The 23,235-nt window shown below is 47.1% G+C and overlaps 2 protein-coding genes across 2 annotated transcripts in view; one reads left to right on the top strand and one right to left on the bottom strand.

Moving 5' to 3' along the window:
* Positions 1-1,103: 1,103 nt before the first annotated feature.
* On the bottom strand, positions 1,104-15,448 carry TIFA (TRAF interacting protein with forkhead associated domain). Its single transcript, XM_069743839.1, has 2 exons — positions 15,219-15,448; positions 1,104-2,590 (listed from the first exon to the last, which is right to left on the bottom strand). Exon 2 carries the CDS (start codon positions 2,586-2,588, stop codon positions 2,013-2,015), a length of 576 nt encoding a protein of 191 aa, XP_069599940.1. The 5' UTR covers positions 2,589-2,590; positions 15,219-15,448; the 3' UTR covers positions 1,104-2,012.
* Positions 15,343-23,235, top strand: part of ALPK1 (alpha kinase 1) — a 280,064-nt gene continuing 272,171 nt past the window's right edge. Inside the window, exon 1 of the mRNA XM_069743837.1 lies at positions 15,343-15,403. The gene's annotated coding sequence lies outside the window, so the exon portion shown is untranslated. The remainder of the gene's footprint in view (positions 15,404-23,235) is intronic.

The raw sequence follows: 23,235 nt of genomic DNA, 5'->3' as shown, positions 1-23,235 counted from the left end.
CGCCTGGAGGAAATTAAGTTCTCCCATTTTCAGTTATAGAGGTGTACCTTCAGTCACCGCTCAGTACATAGTGAGTGGCGGGTGTAACCGTGCACGATCACTGGCTGCCAGTCGGCTCTGTACATGGTGAGCAGCGGCTGTAACCGTACACCATCTCTGGCTGACAGCCAACTCAGTACATAGTGAGCGGCGGCTGTAACCGTGCACCATCACTGGCTGACAGCCGGCTCTGTACATGGTGAGCAGCGGCTGTAACTGTACACCATCTCTGGCTGACAGCCGGCTCTGTACATGGTGAGCGGCGGCTGTAACCGTACACCATCTCTGGCTGACAGCTGGCTCTGTATTGATGCACTGCTGAGCCGGTTGTCAGTCAGTTCCGGCGGCTATGTATTGAATAGGGGCAATGTATTGAGTGGTGACTGAAGGGCGCATCAGCTGCTCCTGTTCCTCCCGGTTCGCTTGGTTGTGCACCCAATGTGTCGACTAAAATACAAGCGTAGTTACTTCAGGACCAGCTTAGCTGTCATGACATTGTTTATGGCACAAGAGCAGCCCATTATCATCAAACTGTACTATGAAGGCTGCAGTTCATCAATGTCCTCCGTCTGCAGCACTTATGTCACAAACAATGCCATGAGATTGCTGGGAGACACAGCGCTCGGAGCGGAGTAGTCAACAGACTAGGAGCATTCAAAAGGCGTTGTCTTCTAGTGGACAATCCCTATAATGTGGATATAAAACGTTTTGTCTGATCAGTGCTGTATTTTTTAGTATAGTCTGCAGTGTGGTAATAGTCTGCTGGATGTTTGTATTGAACTGTTGTCTATTCACACTATGGCCACTGCAGGTTTACATGTTTCAAGTTGATTGGTGTAACAAGTAAAGCAAAAGTTGGCACAACCTGCTAGTGTTCTACGATTTGGGTGAAGACATTCATTGTATGTGGGCTGGTGAATTTTTTTTTTTTTTGTGCCAGAGCTGCTTTTTGGTCCCAGTCAGGCCCTGAGAATCATATTGGCAGGTCAATTTTAGTATTTATTGAGCGTGGTAAATACAAAACAATTCTGATATTGACTTTTTTGCAATTTCATCGCACTTGAATTTTTTCCCCGTTTTCAGTAAATTATGTGGTAAAATCAATGGTGTAGTTCAAAAGTACAACTCGTCCCGCAAAAAACAAGCTCTCACATGGCCATATTGACCGATAAAAAAAAGTTATATCTCTGGGGTGAAGGGGAGCGAAAAACGTAAAAACAGAAATTCCCCAGATCTTGAAGGGGTTAATAACATTTAGCTGATTTGTTCACTATAGGGGGATATAATTTTCAGATGTTTTGCAGTTGAAATACATGATAACCATAAAACTGTACATTGGCGGACACAGACAGAAGAAGGCCCCTGTGCAAGAATAGTATATGGGCCTTTGCTGTCCAATAGCTCACCATAATGCACAATTCCACCTGTTTTGGAGGGCGAAATGGGCACCCTTACTTCTAGGGCCCTTGTGAGGCTGCACACGTAACACCAATTATATGTCCACCCCTGAAACTGTAATTAACACGATGAAATGTTAATGAGAACCAAAATACAAAACTGTTTATAATAAAGATAAAATAATTTAATTTTACATGGTAGATTTTTCCATTTGTAAAATATATATAAAAAAGTATTTGTTAAAGTTATTTGAATATAAGTTGAAGAGCAGTATGCGCAGACATTGACAATAATTTTACAGTTTCACTAGCAGATAAAAGCTACAATATACTTGGGGGGGTCTCCTATTCTGCCCACCCATAGCTGGGCTAGAAGAATTGCACTATGTTCTAAATACACAATAACAAATGTCTGTTAGCTGGAGCCATCTTTTACACAAGGCAATATTTTATAATCCTTACACTGTCTCATGTCTATAGTATCCTCTTTACACAAAAAGCCACATTATGGCTTTTACCTCCAGGCATACAAAGCACCTCATCTGTTCTCAGCATGTATAAAATATATAATTTTTTCTATGTATCGTTTTCATCAACTTCCACTGGGGGAGGAGTTGATGGAATAACTGAAGGCTGGTAATTTAATGGGCCGTTTTCAGGGATGGCCATCATCACCGGATGGCCTATTTCTTGTACAAGAGAAAAGCGTGACACATCACAGTAGATTGCAAATTTGTCCTCAGACTCTCCGGCTTCATTCTCCATTAACATCTGAAATTCCCCAAAACGAATCATGCACTTTGATGGAAGCTCAACCTTATTGAGGTAGTCCAGTTCCAATCCATCAACATAAAGTTTTGTTTTCTTGCTGAGGTTTTTTATCTCAAAGGACGTTGTGGAAGCATTCAATGGTTTAAAGAACTGCAAACCGAACTGCATCCGGGAGACTTTGCTATGGAGCAACTTGAACTTACAACTATTAATGTCCCGCCCAAACATAACCACGTCCTCCGCTTTGATTTCTTGTCTTCTGCACAAGTCAATGGCACTGAAAATTCTTTGGTCACGTTGGTGAGGATGGTACATTTTCATGTGCAGGCACGTCAGAGTCTGTTCTGTATCCACATCATTGTCTCCATCTGCGCAGGCCATTCCTTCAAGAAACAGATTAAATCAATAATAAGGTAATTTATCTTTATCATTAGTGAGTACATAAACTTGTTTTATGGAGTGGAATATTTAGCTCAATGATAAGAGTACAACAACTCAGATACATTACCATGGGTCATGAATAACTAAAACAATACAACAAATTGTTCGTGGCCAGTAGTTTGACAATACATAGATATTTCAATAATTGTCATATAGCAAAAAATATCACTAACTCTCCAAACTATGTCAACACAGACCTTTAAAAAGGGGTTTGGCACATAAGTCTGCAGTCACTCTACAGTATGTGACCCCAGACTTATGAATCCTCACATTTTGCACAATGCACGCTGTCAGAATTCTACAGTGCTGTCGGCAGGACCGGGGTGGTCATGTGCCCGCAAGTAGGCGATATGCATGCTTCTGACTAGACGTGAGCAGCCTCGCTGAACTGACTGATATTGAGTGAAGCGGCACATGTCCAGTCGGAATGAGACTGGGAGTAGTATACATATCGCAGACTTGCAGTCACCTTACCGCCCGCTCCCGACACCAGAAAATCGTATTGCCTGAACATCGAAACAGCACAAAAGCATTGTACCATCTGTTCAATATGCATGGCCAACTTTTTGTATCATACTTTTGCTTTTCGCACAGCACTGTATGATTTGGGGACCTGATCTGGGAGATCTACACCCCCTCCCCATGTACTTATTGTAATCCATCATACAGTCTGTCATTCGGACTTGTGTCACAGTGTATGGTGGTCAAGATAAGGACATCCATATTGTCCTCATACTTGACCACCAGCATGTTGTGGCTGCATTGGACTCTCCTCTTACCCCTTCTCAGCAGTTGCCCAAAAAGAGGATTAGGGAGGCCTCTCTGATTTCTTCGCACAGTGCCACATGCAACTGCACCTCTGACAGAGAGGGTCGCTGGTGTAAAATTATCTACGTAGAGGTGATAACCCTTATCCAGCAGTGGGTGCAGCAATTCCCACAGAATTTTCCCATTCACCCCCAGGGCAGAGGCGTCAACCCAAGTGTCCTTCCCTTCGTAGACTCTAAATCTGTGGGTGGACCAGAGATTAATTTACACAGATGTCCTTGTCCTTTCGGGGGTTGTACACTTCAGTAAGGCTACTTTCACAGCTACGTCGCAATGCGTCGTTTTGGCGAAAAAAACGCATCCTGCAAAGTTGCCTGCAGGATGCGTTTTTTCTCCATAGACTTGCATTATCGACGCATGGCCACACATCGCATCCGTTGTGCAACAGATGTGTCGTGTTTTGGCGGACCATCGGCACAAAAAAAAGGTTCATAAAGTTTTTTTGTGCGACGTGTCTGCCATTTTCGACCGCGCATGCGCGGCCGAAACTCCGCCCCTCCCGGCTCATCACAATGGGCAGCGGATGCGTTGCAAAACTGCATCCGCTGCCCATGTTGTGCTAAATTTAGCACAACGTCCGTCGGGCTGACGGTTTGCTATGGCCCCATACCGACGGAAGTGTGAAAGTAGCCTAAATTTTCTGCTGAAGTGTTCAACTACTGGCCAAGTTTTATATAGACAATAAAAGATGGCATCATCTCGGGGAGGACACTGCGCATTATCACTGTAATGCAAACATTTTATCCTTATCATGGCTATACGAATACCGGAGTGTTGTAGAGTATGTCAGTCTTTCAGTATTGCCAAAGCTCTGGTTTTCTGACTATGCCCATATGCAGCAAAATGCCCCAAAACATCATAATTTCTGCTGCATTTACAAGGGTCCATGTGGCATATGACGTGGGATTTTGGGAGGGGGGGGGGGGGGGGGGAAAAAAAAGAAAAAAAAAAAAAAAAATCGATGGGCATACAAATTTGCCTGGGCCATCATAAGATTATTTCCTCGCTGAAAAATAATTTGAATAAATCAATTTCAGTGATTCTGATGGTGTCAAATTGGATTCCTGAGCTCCCAATGAAATGAATAGCAGGTTGAAAATTTTCGGCTGGTAGAGTCCATATGGGATCGATTGCTGAAGAGGTTGTTACGGTTCTATGGCATCTTGCTGGGGTCCCCCCTCAGTAGATGAGGAGGAAGAAGAAATATAGAGGAATGTGGGATCTTCCTCACTGCCTGAATGTGTCATTGGCAAGGTAAGCATGTCTCCTGTGCTGAATTGTGCCTTTTTGATGAATGGGACATTATTTTATTCTTCTAATCAGTTGGAGATGTGTCTCTAAGTAGTGTTTTTACATGTGCATTATGTGGGGTGTGTACTATTTATTATTACATTTACTATAAAAAGTAGTGAAAATCAGGGATTGGGGAACTACTGCTGATGTGATCACAGATCGGTCACACAGAACAGGAGACAGAGCAGAAGCAGGAGATCTATAACTCTGTATGTAAACCCTTTCTCATGTACAGCACCATGGAATTAAAGGGAACCTGTCACCCCGAAAATCGCGGGTGAGGTAATCCCACCGGCATCAGGGGCTTATCTGCAGCATTCTGTAATGCTGTAGATAAGCCCCCGATGTTACCTGAAAAAGGAGAAAAAGATGTTAGATTATACTCACCCAGGGGCGGTCCCGCTGCTGGTCAGGTCGGATGGGCGTCTCCGGTCCGCTCCGGCGCCTCCTATCTTCTTTCCATGACGTCCTCTTCTGATCTTCAGCCACGGCTCCGGCGCAGGCGTACTTTGCTCTGCCCTCTTGAGGGCAGAGGATAGTACTGCAGTGCGCAGGCGTCTGAAAGGTCAGAGGCCCGGCGCCTGCGCACTGCAGTACTTTGTCTGCCCTCAACAGTGCAGAGCAAAGTACGCCTGCGCCGGAGCCATGGCTGAAGATCAGAAGAGGACGTCATGGAAAGAAGATAGGAGGCGCCGGAGCGGACCGGAGACGCCCATCCGACCTGACCAGCAGCGGGACCGCCCCTGGGTGAGTATAATATAACGTCTTTTTCTCCTTTTTCAGGTAACATCGGGGGCTTATCTACAGCATTACAGAATGCTGCAGATAAGCCCCTGATGCCGGTGGGATTACCTCACCCGCGATTTTCGGGGTGACAGGTTCCCTTTAATGGTGCTATATAAATTATTAATAATAAAAAAAAAAAAAAATCACAGGAGGATCGCACTGGCAACCAATCATTTTTCTGTCTGAAAGGCATACAGGGGCTATAGAACCGCTCTCTATGCCAGATCTAAGGAAAAGATGGCGTTCATAGGGGTGATCGTTACTTTAGATCAACCCTTTTGACAAAGATTGGTCAGTAACTATTGTTTAGCCAATTAGCGCAAGAAGGGTTAATCACCAGAGGTGATATCGTGATCACCTCATCCATTTTGACTGCTGCTATATCAGACATGTCACAGCAAATTTTTTTTTTTTTTACTTTATAGTCAAATCGCTGTAATTAGCTAGTCAGAATTAATTGGCTAATTACAGCGGACACGGACATGAGGGCGGTGGGGACCATAACCCCCAGGGCGACCTGCAGGAATAGTTTGCTGTTAGAAACGGCAACCATCTTAACTCTGCCACTGCGCAATGCAACGTGGTGATCGGAAATAAAACGTACAGTGAATGTCGTGAAGGGGTTAATGTGTATAAAGCACTTTTTCAGGTGGTTATAAAGTGTACAGGCCTGAAACAAATGTGTGCACATATCCAGCAAGGTTTTATTGTATTATTTAGGTGGCTGTAGTCCAAGCTTGTAGTGAATTGTTATGAAGGTTATTGTGGGCACTCCAGACACCGATATAAGCAGCCAGAACCTCGATAGCAAAAACAGTGCATTTTTTGGGGTGCGGATTACATATGTGATTTGTTCTACAGTACACGTGACTCGGATTAAAAATGGACATGTGTCCTCAATGTTTTTTTGTGGACACAGTAAAAAAAAAATGCGTACCTGTAAACAGCACCAGAGTCTATACTAGATAAAGACAGGACTGGCCTATGGGCAGGTTCATTTGGTGCTATTTCATGGTCTGTACATGGACCTCAATGCAGATCTCCAGACCAGAACTTACAGCCTCTTGAGTACATCTGAGGCTGCAAGTTCAGGTCTGGAGAACCAAGGTCAGCCAGGGCATTGCGGTACATATACGGACCATGAATTATGTCCATCTGAACCTCACCTAAGGGTATGTGCACACAGCATCATTTAGAAACCGCTGACATTCGTATTACTGAGGCAGCTTCGCCATTGTTCTTGCAGTGGCTTTCACTGTATACTGTTGTCGTCAGAGCAGAAACAGCCTGTAGAATTAGCGTCACTTCTTCTAACTACTCAATGCTTTCCGAAACCTGTAGAGATTACAAAAGTGACATCAGATGGAATATGTGCACAGCAATGCCACTTTGACATTCCTGTGCATTACGGTATGTTCATTTTATGAGGTGTTTTTGCAGGCAGATTCTGCACAGAATTTGCCTGAAAAAGATGTTGTATGCATATACCCCAACAGTGGAAATCAAAGAAACATTTTTTCTCTGCTGCTTAAACCCTACGATGCCTTGTAACACAATCTTTACCCACATTTTTAGTATGAAGAGAACCCAGGAGCCACTGAATAACCCTACTCCTGTCAAGCATTACCAAATTCTAGGGTAAGGCTATGTGCACACATTCAGGATTTCTCGCAGAAAATTCCTGAGAAAAACCGGACATTTTCTGCAAGAAATCCGCATGCGTTTTTGCCGGACACTTCCCAATGCATTTTGTAGTGGGAAATTCGCAAAAAAACTGCAAAATTAATGAACATGCTGCGGTTTTTACCGCGATGCGTTTTTTTCGTGGAAAAAAACGCATCATGTGCACAAAACATGCGGAATTAATTCTAAATGATGGGATGCTTATTGTATGTGGTTTTATAGCGTTTTTATCAGGAAAAAACGCGAAAAAACCACAACGTGTGCACACAGCCTAATAAATACTGATAGATACACATTATGCTAGCTCATTACCAAGTACAAAAAAAATACCTATAGTGATTAAATAAAACTATGGGTAAAAAAAAAAAAACAAGCAAAATTGTATAAAAGTGGAAAAAAGTAAACATGAATGCATCAGTTCACCCAAATAGTGTCTGAAGTACAGGAAAACAATGAGAACTTAGCTCAATTCTGTCAGAATATAATGTAAAAGTGACAAAACAAAAAAAATGATCTTTCAGTCTTGAAAGGGATAGTAATATTCTTCTGAAATCCAATACTGCACAAGTAACGACTAGGCAACATCACTGCAGGGGGCACATCAGTTCCTTCTTCTCAGAAATACCCGTGTCAGCTAGATTTGCAATTTACAAAGAATTCTGACTTGCACAACTCTCTGGCTAGTCATCATCTATGGTATCCAGAATCTGTAGCATGATCTGTGGTATGGCAGTTATAGATATACTATAGAAGTGGCAAACCTGCTGACATGGCATCTTTAGCAGGAAGCAACAGTCCCACCGTAATTCTTGGCTAAATACTGAGGTCAGCATCATTTATCGCCTCTGTTCATAGGGGGCTTATACAATATATGGAAGTGAGCGCTGTGTGAGGGGGATTGGGGGACAGTCAGCACCCACCCTATAGAACGCTGCTAGGAAATTCCCAGGCATGATGTAACCATGGTGGAATTTGTGTTCCAAGAAAAGGAAAACCAAAACTAGAGCTGAATTGAAGATACTTCATAACCATGCAGACATTTACTGAGCACATTTCTTCCATACACAGCAGCAATCGCAGGGAAGGCACTGCTGCATTAACCTCTGAGTGCCAATTATACTGTGTTTGTTAAAAACGCCTGTTCCACAAATATATTGTGTAAACAAGCAGCAGCAGCAGAAACGTATAGAACAGATTGTTCAGTGAGCATCGCTTACTTTGGTCTGCCGGTGTAAACAGGCATTCAGACGACCACCGATCAGTCGATGTATCCTGCCGCTGGTCGGTCCATGTAAATGGACCTTTAGGCTATGTGCACACGTTGCAGATTTGACTGTGGAATTTTCTGTGCAGATTCTGCATCTCTTGGCAGAAAAAGCAGGTCAGAATCTGCACCTTTTTTTGGTCTGTGCACACGTTGCAGATTTTTGTGCAGATTTCTTCCTTTTTTCACCCCTGCAGATTTCTATTATGGAATGGGTGCAGAAACGCAGCAGATCTGCACAAAGAATTGACATGGTCCTTTTTTTAATCTGCTGCGTTTTCTGTGCAGATTTTTCTGCACCATTAGCACAGCATTTTCTTTTTGCCATTGATTTACATTGTACTGTAATTCACTTGCAGATCTGCTGCGTTTCTGCACGGAAAAAAAAAAGCTGCAGTTCTGCAGGAAATCTGCAACGTGTGCACATACCCTGTGGATTTTTCCGTACCGATTTTGGTAATTCCGCAGGTAAACTGCACTGCGGAATTACCAGGATTTTTGGATTTTGTGTGGATTCCACCTGCGGATTCCTATTATGGAGTAGGTGTAAACCGCTGCGGAATCCGCACAAAGAATTGACATGCTGCAGAATAAACAACGCTACGTTTCCACACTTTTTTTCTGCAGCATGTGCACTGCGGATTTTGTTTTCCATAGGTTTCCATGGTACTGTAAACTCAGGGAAAACTGCTGCGGCTCCACAGCAAATACAGTAGTGTTGGCAAGAAAATGGCTGCATAAAATAAGTGTGTTTTGTGTGCATTTTTTACCATTCGCTGCAACAACGCTGAAAGAATTGACATGCACTAGGTTTAAAACTACAAAGTAAGCAATGTGTTCAAGAGATTTCAGAAATGTCATTCACTTTGCTGGTACTGTAAAGCGCTGCATTTTTGTCGCTGGAAAAACACACGTGAATACAGACTTAGATGCCACAGTCAATGAGGATTTGCATATCTGGCATAATAAATAAATCAAGGGAGTAAGCCTTATCAGCACTCTGCAGCTTATTCAGGTGGTACCCGTGGGTTGTCTCAGACTAGTACGGTATATTGCTTAGAAATTACTTAAGTAATTTTTAAGTAGGTAATTACTTTAAGTATTTAAAAAAAATTATGGAAAAGCTCAGATTTCACTAAGGATGCACTACGATAAAAAAAAAAAAAACATTATTAAAGAAAAATATCAGTTATGAAGAAAACAAGAAATACTTCCTCCGAGAATAATAATAATTTATTTGTACAACAAAATGGTTTTCTTAAAAATGTGACTTGAGCCACAAAAACAAGGAAGAACATGTCTCCACCAATGGAAAATAAAAGTTACCTATATCTGTATCTTTGTGATTAAGGTGGCTCAGTGGTTAGCACTGTCGCTTTGCAGCTCTGGGAGGAAATTATCCCACTTGTGCCTTTTTTGGCTATGTTCACACGTTCCTGATTTCCCTCCTTTTTTTTCAGGACTAAAAACCGCAGCTCTTGGCAGAAAACGCAGGTCCTTTTTTTGGTGCTTTTTTGGTGCGTTTTTTTATGCGTTTTTTGATGCAGTTTTCTATGCAGAGTCCGCGTGTTTTCTAGGAAGTTTTTTAGGGTTAAAATGGCTGAAAATACCCTAACCCTACCCCTACCCCTAACCCTAACCCTATTCTAACCTTAGTGGAAAAAAAAAAAATTTCTTAATTTTTTTATTGTCCCTACCTATGGGGGTGACAAAGGGGGGGGGGGGGGTGTCATTTACTATTTTTTTTATTTTGATCACTGAGATAGGTTATATCTGCGTCGGAGCACGGGGGGGTGGGATTGGGGCACGGGGGGGGGGAGGGGGGGGGGCAGCCACGCTGCAGCGGTTCTGCACCACAAACCGCACTAAAACCCGCAGATATATTTTTCATCTGCGGGTTTTACTGCGGGTTTGACCTCACAATGGAGGTCTATGGGTGCAGAACCGCTGCAGTTTTGCAAAAAGTAGTGACATGGTACTTCTTTTTTACCGCGGCTATTCAGCGCGGCTTTTTTTCCCGATTCCCGCATCATGTGCACAGTGGTTCCTGTTTTCCATAGGGTACAGTGTACTGTACCCTGCATGGAAAACAGCTGCGGAGCCACAGCGGCAAAATCGCGGCGGTTCCGCAGTAAAAAACGCACTGTGTGAACATGGCCTTTGAAGTCTATTCTATATTTGTTCCCTTTATTTTTTTCACTTTGTGGGCAGAATTTAGCGATTCCAGATATTTTCGTCCAAATAAACAATTGCGACTTTTTAACCTTCGTCAGGCTGCATAATTTTACAACGTTGACAGGCTGAAGAGGTACAATTGTACCTTCATATATATTTTATTGAAATTTGGCCAATATATTCTGGACCAAAACTGCAGAGATGTCACAAAATTTCAGCCCTCTACGGCTTTTCGAAAAAAAAAAAGTTATTGCAATTTTAAAATGGAATAGTTACAATTGTACCTACTCAGCCGGACGAAGGTTAAAAAGTTGCAAAATTTGGTATAATTCCATTCCCAGAGTCCCCAAGATGTATTGCTGAGATCGGCATTTTTTCGTGCATATGGCCATAGTGATGGGGAACCTGATGTGTGTAGCGCTGTGGTATATGATGGTGCTATATAACCATATTATTAGTAAACATATTGTTGTACTGATCCTTAAAATAAAAGCATCAGGTTATTTTTTTTTTTACTGTATGACAATGAAGAAATTGCTATAGCTCCTGCCCTTCCCTGAAAAAAAAAATTGAAAATGCAAGAAAATCCTACTAAAATAATGCAGTGGGTCACTATGCCAGTAGTGAAGTGGTTAATCTGGAGCGAGGTAATGTACAATAATTCTGTCACATAGTTTACAGACAGAGACTACATGTGGTACTGGGCACAGAGTGCAAGTGTCAGCCACAGCAGCTAGGGAGCCCACACTGAGGGCTGGGGGTCCATACACGAGGTAAATGGCCCACAGACAGGGCTAGAGGTCCACACGCGGGGTAAATGGCCCACGGACAGGGCTAAGGGTCCGTACGCGGGGTAAATGGCCCAGACAGGGCTAGGGGTCAGTACTCGGGGTAAATGGCCCACAGACAGGGCTAGAGGTCAGTACGCGGGGTAAATGGCCCACAGACAGGGCTAGAGGTCAGTACGCGGGGTAAATGGCCCACAGACAGGGCTAGAGGTCAGTACGCGGGGTAAATGGCCCACAGACAGGGCTAGAGGTCAGTACGCGGGGTAAATGGCCCACAGACAGGGCTAGAAGTCAGTACGCGGGGTAAATGGCCCACAGACAGGGCTAGAGGTCAGTACGCGGGGTAAATGGCCCACAGACAGGGCTAGAGGTCAGTACGCGGGGTAAATGGCCCACAGACAGGGCTAGAGGTCAGTACGCGGGGTAAATGGCCCACAGACAGGGCTAGAGGTCAGTACGCGGGGTAAATGGCCCACAGACAGGGCTAGAGGTCAGTACGCGGGGTAAATGGCCCACAGACAGGGCTAGAGGTCAGTACGCGGGGTAAATGGCCCACAGACAGGGCTAGAGGTCAGTACGCGGGGTAAATGGCCCACAGACAGGGCTAGAGGTCAGTACGCGGGGTAAATGGCCCACAGACAGGGCTAGAGGTCAGTACGCGGGGTAAATGGCCCACAGACAGGGCTAGAGGTCAGTACGCGGGGTAAATGGCCCACAGACAGGGCTAGAGGTCAGTACGCGGGGTAAATGGCCCACAGACAGGGCTAGAGGTCAGTACGCGGGGTAAATGGCCCACAGACAGGGCTAGAGGTCAGTACGCGGGGTAAATGGCTCACAGACAGGGCTAGAGATCAGTACGCGGGGTAAATGGCCCACAGACAGGGCTATGGGTCCGTACGCGGGGTAAATGGCCCACAGACAGGGCTAGGGGTCCGTACGCGGGGTAAATGGCCCACAGACAGGGCTAGGGGTCCGTACGCTGGGTAAGTGGCCCACAGACGGGGCTAGAGGTCAGTACGCGGGGTAAATGGCCCACAGACGGGGCTAGAGGTCAGTACGCGGGGTAAGTGGCCCACAGACGGGGCTAGAGGTCAGTACGCGGGGTAAGTGGCCCACAGACGGGGCTAGAGGTCAGTACGCGGGGTAAATGGCTCACAGACGGGGCTAGAGGTCAGTACGCGGGGTAAGTGGCCCACAGACGGGGCTAGAGGTCAGTACGCGGGGTAAGTGGCCCACAGACGGGGCTAGAGGTCCGTACGCGGGGTAAATGGCCCACAGACAGGGCTAGGGGTCCGTACGCTGGGTAAGTGGCCCACAGACGGGGCTAAAGGTCAGTACGCGGGGTAAATGGCTCACAGACAGGGCTAGAGGTCAGTACGCGGGGTAAGTGGCCCACAGACAGGGCTAGGGGTCCGTACGCTGGGTAAATGGCCCACAGACAGGGCTAGAGGTCAGTACGCGGGGTAAATGGCTCACAGACAGGGCTAGGGGTCCGTACGCTGGGTAAATGGCCCACAGACAGGGCTAGAGGTCCGTACGCGGGGTAAATGGCCCACAGACAGGGCTAGAGGTCAGTACGCGGGGTAAGTGGCCCACAGACGGGGCTAGAGGTCCGTACGCGGGGTAAATGGCCCACAGACAGGGCTAGGGGTCCGTACGCTGGGTAAGTGGCCCACAGACGGGGCTAGAGGTCAGTACGCGGGGTAAATGGCTCACAGACAGGGCTAGAGGTCAGTACGCGGGGTAAGTGGCCCACAGACAGGGCTAGGGGTCCGTACGCTGGGTAAATGGCCCACAGACAGGGCTAGAGGTCAGTACGCGGGGTAAATGGCTCACAGACAGGGCTAGGGGTCCGTACGCTGGGTAAATGGCCCACAGACAGGGCTAGAGGTCAGTACGCGGGGTAAATGGCCCACAGACAGGGCTAGAGGTCAGTACGCGGGGTAAATGGCCCACAGACAGGGCTAGAGGTCAGTACGCGGGGTAAATGGCCCACAGACAGGGCTAGAGGTCAGTACGCGGGGTAAATGGCCCACAGACAGGGCTAGAGGTCAGTACGCGGGGTAAATGGCCCACAGACAGGGCTAGAGGTCAGTACGCGGGGTAAATGGCCCACAGACAGGGCTAGAGGTCAGTACGCGGGGTAAATGGCCCACAGACAGGGCTAGAGGTCAGTACGCGGGGTAAATGGCTCACAGACAGGGCTAGAGATCAGTACGCGGGGTAAATGGCCCACAGACAGGGCTATGGGTCCGTACGCGGGGTAAATGGCCCACAGACAGGGCTAGGGGTCCGTACGCGGGGTAAATGGCCCACAGACAGGGCTAGGGGTCCGTACGCGGGGTAAATGGCCCACAGACAGGGCTAGGGGTCCGTACGCTGGGTAAGTGGCCCACAGACGGGGCTAGAGGTCAGTACGCGGGGTAAATGGCTCACAGACGGGGCTAGAGGTCAGTACGCGGGGTAAGTGGCCCACAGACGGGGCTAGAGGTCAGTACGCGGGGTAAGTGGCCCACAGACGGGGCTAGAGGTCAGTACGCGGGGTAAATGGCTCACAGACGGGGCTAGAGGTCAGTACGCGGGGTAAGTGGCCCACAGACGGGGCTAGAGGTCAGTACGCGGGGTAAGTGGCCCACAGACGGGGCTAGAGGTCCGTACGCGGGGTAAATGGCCCACAGACAGGGCTAGGGGTCCGTACGCTGGGTAAGTGGCCCACAGACGGGGCTAAAGGTCAGTACGCGGGGTAAATGGCTCACAGACAGGGCTAGAGGTCAGTACGCGGGGTAAGTGGCCCACAGACAGGGCTAGGGGTCCGTACGCTGGGTAAATGGCCCACAGACAGGGCTAGAGGTCAGTACGCGGGGTAAATGGCTCACAGACAGGGCTAGGGGTCCGTACGCTGGGTAAATGGCCCACAGACAGGGCTAGAGGTCAGTACGCGGGGTAAATGGCTCACAGACAGGGCTAGGGGTCCGTACGCTGGGTAAATGGCCCACAGACAGGGCTAGAGGTCCGTACGCGGGGTAAATGGCCCACAGACAGGGCTAGAGGTCAGTACGCGGGGTAAGTGGCCCACAGACGGGGCTAGAGGTCCGTACGCGGGGTAAATGGCCCACAGACAGGGCTAGGGGTCCGTACGCTGGGTAAGTGGCCCACAGACGGGGCTAGAGGTCAGTACGCGGGGTAAATGGCTCACAGACAGGGCTAGAGGTCAGTACGCGGGGTAAGTGGCCCACAGACAGGGCTAGGGGTCCGTACGCTGGGTAAATGGCCCACAGACAGGGCTAGAGGTCAGTACGCGGGGTAAATGGCTCACAGACAGGGCTAGGGGTCCGTACGCTGGGTAAATGGCCCACAGACAGGGCTAGAGGTCAGTACGCGGGGTAAATGGCTCACAGACAGGGCTAGAGGTCAGTACGCGGGGTAAATGGCTCACAGACAGGGCTAGGGGTCCGTACGCTGGGTAAATGGCCCACAGACAGGGCTAGAGGTCAGTACGCGGGGTAAATGGCTCACAGACAGGGCTAGAGGTCAGTACGCGGGGTAAATGGCTCACAGACAGGGCTAGGGGTCCGTACGCTGGGTAAATGGCCCACAGACAGGGCTAGAGGTCAGTACGCGGGGTAAGTGGCCCACAGACGGGGCTAGAGGTCAGTACGCGGGGTAAGTGGCCCACAGACAGGGCTAGGGGTCTATAGGTAGAGCCGGTGGCGCGCACAGGACTAGCGGCTCTCGCCTCAGGGCAGCTCTCACCTGTTGTTATGACGCTCGGCTCCTCCGTGCAGTGTTATCTATCTAGGACTGATTAGTGTGCGCGCTGCTGTTCGGTGTCAGTCAGGTTCCCGCCCAGTGCAGGCAGAGCTCCCTGCCTCCTGCCCTCCCTCCAGTGCGGTGTGACAGACGGGACGGGGCACAGGACTCCAGTGCTGCCAGCTAAAGTATGTACCATGCGCTCGTGTTCTCCCAGCTCACTGCCCCCTTCCGTCCTGGCACAAGTGGTCCCGTCAGCCGCCCCTTCCCCCCTTTACTCCCTCACATCCAGTTGTTATTACTTCAGTTGATCCTTCCGGCTCCAGTCAGGAATTCCCCTCTGACGTCACGGCCGCACAGACAATCAGCAGTACTAATTCCTGGGGGGCTACAGTTAGGGTATGTGCACACGTAGAATGGTCCACTGCGGATTTTTCTGCAGCGGATTTGATAAATCCGCAGGGGAAAACAGCTGCGGTTATTACTGCGGATTTATCGCGTTTTCTATTGCGGATTCCGCTGCGGATTTACCTCTGCAGTTTTCTATTGGAGCAGGTGTAAAAACGCTGCGGATTCCGCAAAAAGAATTGACATGCTGCGGAAAATAAAACGTTGCGTTTCCGTGCGTTTTTTTCCGCTGCATGGGCACAGCGTTTTTGGTTTCCCATAGGTTTACATTGTAATGTAAACTCATAGGAAACTGCCTCTGATCCACAGCTGCGGAAACGCTGCGGATCCGCAGCAAAATCCGCATCGTGTAATACATCCTGGGGTCTGCAGTAATGCCTCTGAGGTCTGCGGTAATGCCTCTCTGGGTCTACGGTAATACGTCCCAGGGTCTGCAGTAAGGGTATGTGCACACGTTGCGGATTCTCTGCGGATCCGCAGCGTTTTTTGCAGTGCAGAAATGCTGCAGATCCGCAATTGATTTACAGTACAATGTAAGTCAATGAGAAAAAAAAAATGCTGTGCACACTTTGCGGAAAATCCGCTGCGGAAACGCTGCGGTTTAAAAGAAGTAGCATGTCACTTTTTTTGTGAATCTGCAGCGTTTTTTATAATAATAATAATCTTTATTTTTATATAGCGCTAGCATATTCCGCAGCACTTTACAGGTTTGCACATATAATCATCGCTGTCCCCAATGGGGCTCACAATCTAAATTTCCTATCAGTATGTCTTTGGAATGTGGGAGGAAACCGGAGTACCCGGAGGAAACCCACGCAAACACGGAGAGAACATACAAACTCTTTGCAGATGATGTCCTTGGTGGGATTAGAACCAGTGCTAGGCTGCAGGGCTGCAGTGCTAACCACTGCGCCACCGTGTTGTACCCATTATAATACCCTGTACCCTGTATAATGGAATTGTACCCATTCCATTATAGAAAACCGCAGAGGTAAAAGCCGCAAGAAAACCACAGCAAAAATGCCCCAAAAACGCTGCAGAACCGCAGGCACGTTTTCTGCCAGGAGAGGCAGAATCTGCACCAGAAATTCCTAAGCCTAATCCGCAACGTGTGCACATAGCCTTGTGCCTCCCGGGATCTGCAGTAATGCCTCTCTGGGTCTACGGTAATACATCCCAGGGTCTGCAGTAATACATCCCGGGCTCTGCAGTAATGCCTCTCGGGGTCTGCGGTAATGCCTCTTGGGGTCTGCGGTAATGCCTCTCGGGGTCTGCGGTAATGCCTCTTGGGGTCTGCGGTAATGCCTCTTGGGGTCTGCGGTAATGCCTCTCGGGGTCTGTGGTAATGCCTCTCGGGGTCTGCGGTAATGCCTCTCGGGGTCTGCGGTAATGCCTCCCGAAATCTGCGGTAATGCCTCCCGAAATCTGCGGTAATGCCTCCCGGGGTCTGCGGTAATGCCTCCCGGGGTCTGCGGTAATGCCTCCCGGGGTCTGCGGTAATGCCTCCCGAAATCTGCGGTAATGCCTCCCGAAATCTGCGGTAATGCCTCCCGGGGTCTGCGGTAATGCCTCCCGGGGTTTGCGGTAATGCCTCCCGGGGTCTGCGGTAATGCCTCCCGGGGTCTGCGGTAATGCCTCCCGGGGTCTGCGGTAATGCCTCCCGGGGTCTGCGGTAATGCTTCCCAGGGTCTGCGGTAATGCCTCTCGGGGTTTGCGGTAATGCCTCCCGGGATCTGCGGTAATGCCTCTCGGGGTTTGCGGTAATGCCTCTCGGGGTCTGCGGTAATGCCTCCCGGGGTCTGCCTTAATGCTTCCCAGGGTCTGCTGTACTATCATTACCACTGCCAGTATCATCACTGTGTAACATTACTACTTGTCTGTATGGTGGCGCCATGTAATGTTACAGTTGTTATTATTGCGTGTTGGCCATTGGTGTGATGCAAAAAGTCTAGAAATTCTGCCATTATTTTTTTTTCCTTTTAAGTGACAGTTGCACAATCTTCTTTGAATAGATACAATGACGATATTACTTTTTTAGTGTTGTTATTACTTTTGCACAATATTTCTTTTTCTAACCCTGTAACATCAGCCCGCAATGTCCTGATGGGGGAAGGACGGGTCCTCTGCTCGCAGCGACTTACTATGCCGTTTTCAGTACGGCAGATGGGGCTTTCTATGTGCTTTCCATAATTAAAGGGGTCATTCAGGACTTTTACATTGATGGCATATTTTTAGTATAGATCGTGAATATGTGACTTATGTGACACCCAGCATCCCCACCGATAAGCTGCTCCCGGGAAGGCAGAAGTGATCTGTTGCGGAGCAGCACAGCGTGGTGCTGTCATCTTTATTGTGGCTGGGTATTGAACAAGCACCACAAATTGAATACATACTGGTCAGATGTGCAGTACCCGGTCACTAATTGCACTGTGCTGTGCAGCTCTGCAGCTGAGCATTTCCGCCTGCCATCGAGCACCGATCAGATATCGATGACCTATCCTAACGATAGCACAATTTTGTCTTTTAGGCTGGAGTTGCACTAGCCATTTTAAAATCGGTCCAATTTTGGTCCTGCAAAGTCGGACGAGTGTAATGCAAGTGTCATGCGTTTTTCATGCGAGTATAATCCGATTTTTCACACCTAGCATCCGATTTACATCCGAATGTAGTCCGATTGCTATCCGATTGTAATGTGATTTTAACATGAGCTTTTCCATAGAGCAATTCTCTGTCATTTACACATCGTTTTCAAAGAAAATGTTCTTCAAAACACAGTGGGTATGGAAAGTATTCATACCCCTTGACATTTTTCACTCTTTGTTTCATTGCAGCCATTTTGTAAATTCCAAAAATTAATTTTTTCTCATTTATGTTCACTCTGCATCCCATCTTGACTGAAAAAAAAACAGAAATGTAGAAATCTTTTCAAATTTATAAAAAAAAAGAAAACCTGAAATATCACATGGTCATAAGCATTCAGACCCTTTGCTCAGTATTGAGTAGAAGCACCCTTTTGAGCTAGTACAGCCATGAGTCTTCTTGGGAATGATGCAACAAGTTTTTCACACCTGGATTTGGGGATCCTTTGCCATTCTTCCTTGCAGATCCTCTCCAGTTCCGTCAGGTTGGATGGTGAACGTTGGTGGACAGCCATTTTCAGGTCTCTCCAGAGACGCTCAATTGGGTTTAGGTCAGGGCTCTGGCTGGGCCAGTCAAGAATGGTCACAGAATTGTTCTGAAGCCACTCCTTTGTTATTTTAGCTGTGTGCTTAGGGTCATTGTTTTGTTGGAAGGTGAGCCTTCGGCCAAGTCTGAGGACCAGAGCACTCTGGAAGAGGTTTTCATCCAGGATATCTCTGTACTTGGCCGCATTGATGTTTCCTTCAATGACAACCAGTCATCCTGTCCCTGCAGCTGAAAAAACACCCCCATAGCATGATGCTGCCACCACCATGTTTCACTGTTCGGATTGTATTGGGCAGGTGATGAGCAGTGCTTACTTTACTTAGAATTATCACCAAAAAGGTCTATCTTTGTCTCATCAGACCAGAGAATCTTATTTCCCATAGTCTTGGAGTCCTTCATGTGTTATTTTTTTTATCAAACTCTATGCAGGCTTTCATATGTCTTGCATTGAGGAGAGGCTTCCGTTGGGCCACACTGCCATAAAGGCCCGACTGGTGGACGGCTGCAGTGATAGTTGACTTTGTGGAACTTTCTCCCATCTCCATACTGCATTTCTGGAGCTCAGCCACAGTGATATTGGGGTCTTCTTTACCTTTCTCACCAAGGCTCTTATTCCACGATTGCTCAGTTTGGCTGGACAGCCAGGTCTAGGAAGACTTCTGGTGGTCCCAAACTTCTTCCATTTAAGGATTATGGAGGCCACTGTGCTCTTAGGCTTTGTGCACACGTTGCGGATTTTGCTGCGGCAAATCCGCTGCGGATCCGCAACTGTTTTCTATGTGTTGTACAGTACCATGTAAACGTATGGAAAACAAAATACGCAGTGCACATGCTGCGGAAAAAAAACGTGCGGAAACGCAGCAGTGTTTTTTCCACAGCATGTCAATTCTTTTTGCGGATTCCGCAGCGGTTTACAACTGCCCCTCAATAGGAATCCGCAGGTGTAAAACCGTAGGTGGAATCCGCACAAAAACTGCGGTAAATCCGCAAAAAACAGTGCGGAAAAATCTGCACACCAATCCGCAACGTGTGCACATAGCCTTAGGAACCTTGAGTACCGCAGAAATTCTTTTCTAACCTTGGCCAGATCTGTGCCTTGCCACAATTCTGTCTCTGAGCCCCCCCCCCCCCCAGGCGTTAGAAACTAAAAGAGCCACGTTGTGCAGCAGTAATGCTGCATTCTGACAAGGTGGCTCTTTTGTCCTGCCTGGGGCAGGCGCAGTGAGTGCTGCCCGTCTGACCTCATATGCAGTCTCGCAGGCTGCGCCTGTGCGGCCGCCCTGCTTATGAATCCCAGCCCCGCAGTGTCTTATGATTTATTCACATTGCGGGGCTGGGATTCAGGTTCCCTTTAAATATGAGTGTCTGAGCAAAGGGTCTGAATATTTATGACCATGTGATATTGCAGTTTTTCTTTTTTATTAAATTTGCTAAAATTTCTACATTTGTCTTTTTCTCAGTCAAGATGGGTGCAGAGTGAACATTAATGTGAAAAAAATGAACTTTTTTGAATTTACCAAATGGCTGCAATGAAACAGAGTGAAACATAATTAGTATGTGGGAGGGGGGAAACTTTTCAAGATGGGTGGTGACCATGGCGGCCATTTTGAAGTCGGCTAATCCAACGGAATGGTCAGCACTTTGAGCACATTTTATAAGTGGTCATAAGCTTGTAAATAACTCTTAAAAGAATACATTTATGTTAAAACCAAGCACAGCTTTGTTTTTCTTGTGAAATTCTCAATAAGTTTGATGTGTCACATGACCCTCTTCCCATTGTAAAAAATAAAGTTGATCCAAAATGTCCGACTTCAAAATGGCCGCCATCGTCACCACCCATCTTGAAAAGTTTCCCCCTCCCATATACTAATGTGCCACAAACAGGAAGTTGATATCACCAACCATTCCCATTTTATTTAGGTGTATCCATATAAATGGCCCACCCTGTATATTACATAGAATAAAAGCCGGCAATTAATGTCCCGCGTACAGTAAAATCACAGTGACAGGTTAGAATATATATATATATATATATATATATATATATATATATATATATGTATATATCTATCTCAAACAAGTCACAGAAAAATGCGGCAGCACTCACCGATCCTGGAGTGAAAAAAAGTCCTATATTCAAGCATGTACAGAGACATCTTCACGGCTCGGGGGTGTGCAGTGGTAGCGGAGGTGAGCAGGGAACGACGACCGCCGTTTCGTGCTGTGAGTAGCGCTTCTACGGGTCCATCACCCCCAAGCCGTGAAGATGTCTCTGTACACGCTTGAATAAAGGACTTTTTTTCACTCCAGGATCGGTGAGTGCTGCCGCATTTCTCTGTGACTTGTTTGCTATTCAATTCAGTGTTTCATACGAGCACCCGTGATCAGCAGTTGGGCCATCAGCTGTTCAGGCACGGATTATAGTCTGTCCGCATACCTGTGCTGCCCTGCTTTTTCCTCTCTAGCTAGCTACCTGGGCATAGTAAATATCTGTGGTTAGTTATAGCACCTCACTTCTCTTATTTTCCCATCACGCCTCTCATTTTCCCCCTCACATCTCTCATTTTCTCCCTTACACCTCTCATTTTCCCCCTCACTCCTCTTATTTTCCCCCTCACTCCTCTCATTCCCCCCTAACACTTGTCATTTCGACCTCACATCTGTCATTTTCCGATCACTCCACTATTTTCCCTCACTCCTCTCATTTTGCACTCACACCTCTCATTTTCACCTCGCACCTCTTATTTTCCCCTCAGTATATACATGTTTGTCATCTCCCTTATATATAGTATCTACGTGTATGTCATCTCCTGTATATAGTATATACCTGTATGTCATCTCCCCTGTATATAGCATATACCTGTATGTCATCTCCCCTATAAATAGTATATACCTGCTGTATGTCATCTCCTCCTGTATATAGTATATACAGTTGTGGCCAAAAGTATTGACACCCCTGCAATTCTGTCAGATAATACTCCGTTTCTTCCTGAAAATGATTGCAAACACAAATTCTTTGTTATTATTATCTTCATATAATTTGTCTTAAATCAAAAAACACAAAAAGAATTGTCCAAAAACAAGCCAAATTGGATATAATTCCACACCAAACATAAAAAGGGGGTGGACAAAAGTATTGGCACTGTTCGAAAAATCATGTGATGCTTCTCTAATTTGTGTAATTAACAACACCTATAACTTACCTGTGGCACCTAACAGGTGTTGGCAATAACTAAATCACACTTGCAGCCAGTTGACATGGATTAAAGTTGACTCAACCTCTGTCCTGTGTCCTTGTGTGTACCACATTGAGCATGGAGAAAAGAAAGAAGACCAAAGAACTGTCTGAGGACTTGAGAAACCAAGTTGTGAGGAAGCATGAGCAATCTCAAGGCTACAAGTCCATCTCCAAAGACCTGAATGTTCCTTTGTCTACTGTGTGCAGTGTCATCAAGAAGTTTAAAGCCCATGGCACTGTGGCTAACCTCCCTAGATGTGGATGGAAAAGAAAAATTGACAAGAGATTTCAACGCAAGATGGTGCGGATGTTGGATAAAGAACCTCGACTAACATCCAAACAAGTTCAAGCTGCCCTGCAGTCTGAGGGTGCAACAGTGTCAACCCGTACTATCCGTCGGCGTCTGAATGAAAAGCGACTGTATGATAGGAGACCCAGGAAGACCCCACTTCTTACCCCGAGACATAAAAAAGCCAGGCTGGAGTTTGCCAAAACTTACCTGAAAAAGCCTAAAACGTTTTGGAAGAATGTTCTCTGGTCAGATGAGACAAAAGTAGAGCTTTTTGGGCAAAGGCATCAACAAAGAGTTTACAGGAGAAAAAAAGAGGCATTCAAAGAAAAGAACACGGTCCCTACAGTCAAACATGGCGGCGGTTCACTGATGTTTTGGGGTTGCTTTGCTGCCTCTGGCACTGGACTGCTTGACTGTGTGCATGGCATTTGTTACACCCGGTCTGTTTACTGTACCTCCAGGGGGTCTCCGTCAGGACTCTCGCTCTGTGCCGGCTTCACGCTGTCTGGACGCAGCCCCCACCCCTCCTTCCTCTCCTGCTTCCTGGCGTGCGGCCAGCAGGCTCCCTGGCAGGGTTCTTAGGTCGCACGCACGCTCGCTCCCGGTCTCTTAAAGAGACAGTGTGCATTTTCCAAATGTTGCCTCTAACCAATGGCGTGTGTTTGTCTATTATTTCTAGCCCTTCCACCATAGGGAGGGCACCGGAGCAACAAGTATCTACTGTTGCTAACTTCCGGTTCCTGTTATTCTGCGCTTCTGTTTCTGAAGTATTTGCAAGGAACTCCGCTTATTCTGTCTGTTTCCACAGATCTTCTGCTACCAGTTACCCGGCTAATCTGGACTGCATCCACAGTATCTACACTGGACCCATCTAGTCCTGCCAGTCCGCCAGCCTC

The sequence above is a fragment of the Ranitomeya imitator genome, chromosome 1 (assembly GCF_032444005.1).
Source record: "Ranitomeya imitator isolate aRanImi1 chromosome 1, aRanImi1.pri, whole genome shotgun sequence".
NCBI classification, from domain to species: domain Eukaryota; kingdom Metazoa; phylum Chordata; class Amphibia; order Anura; family Dendrobatidae; genus Ranitomeya; species Ranitomeya imitator.
The sequence above is the reverse complement of the archived record's forward strand: the minus strand, read 5'-3'. Positions and strand labels throughout refer to the sequence as shown.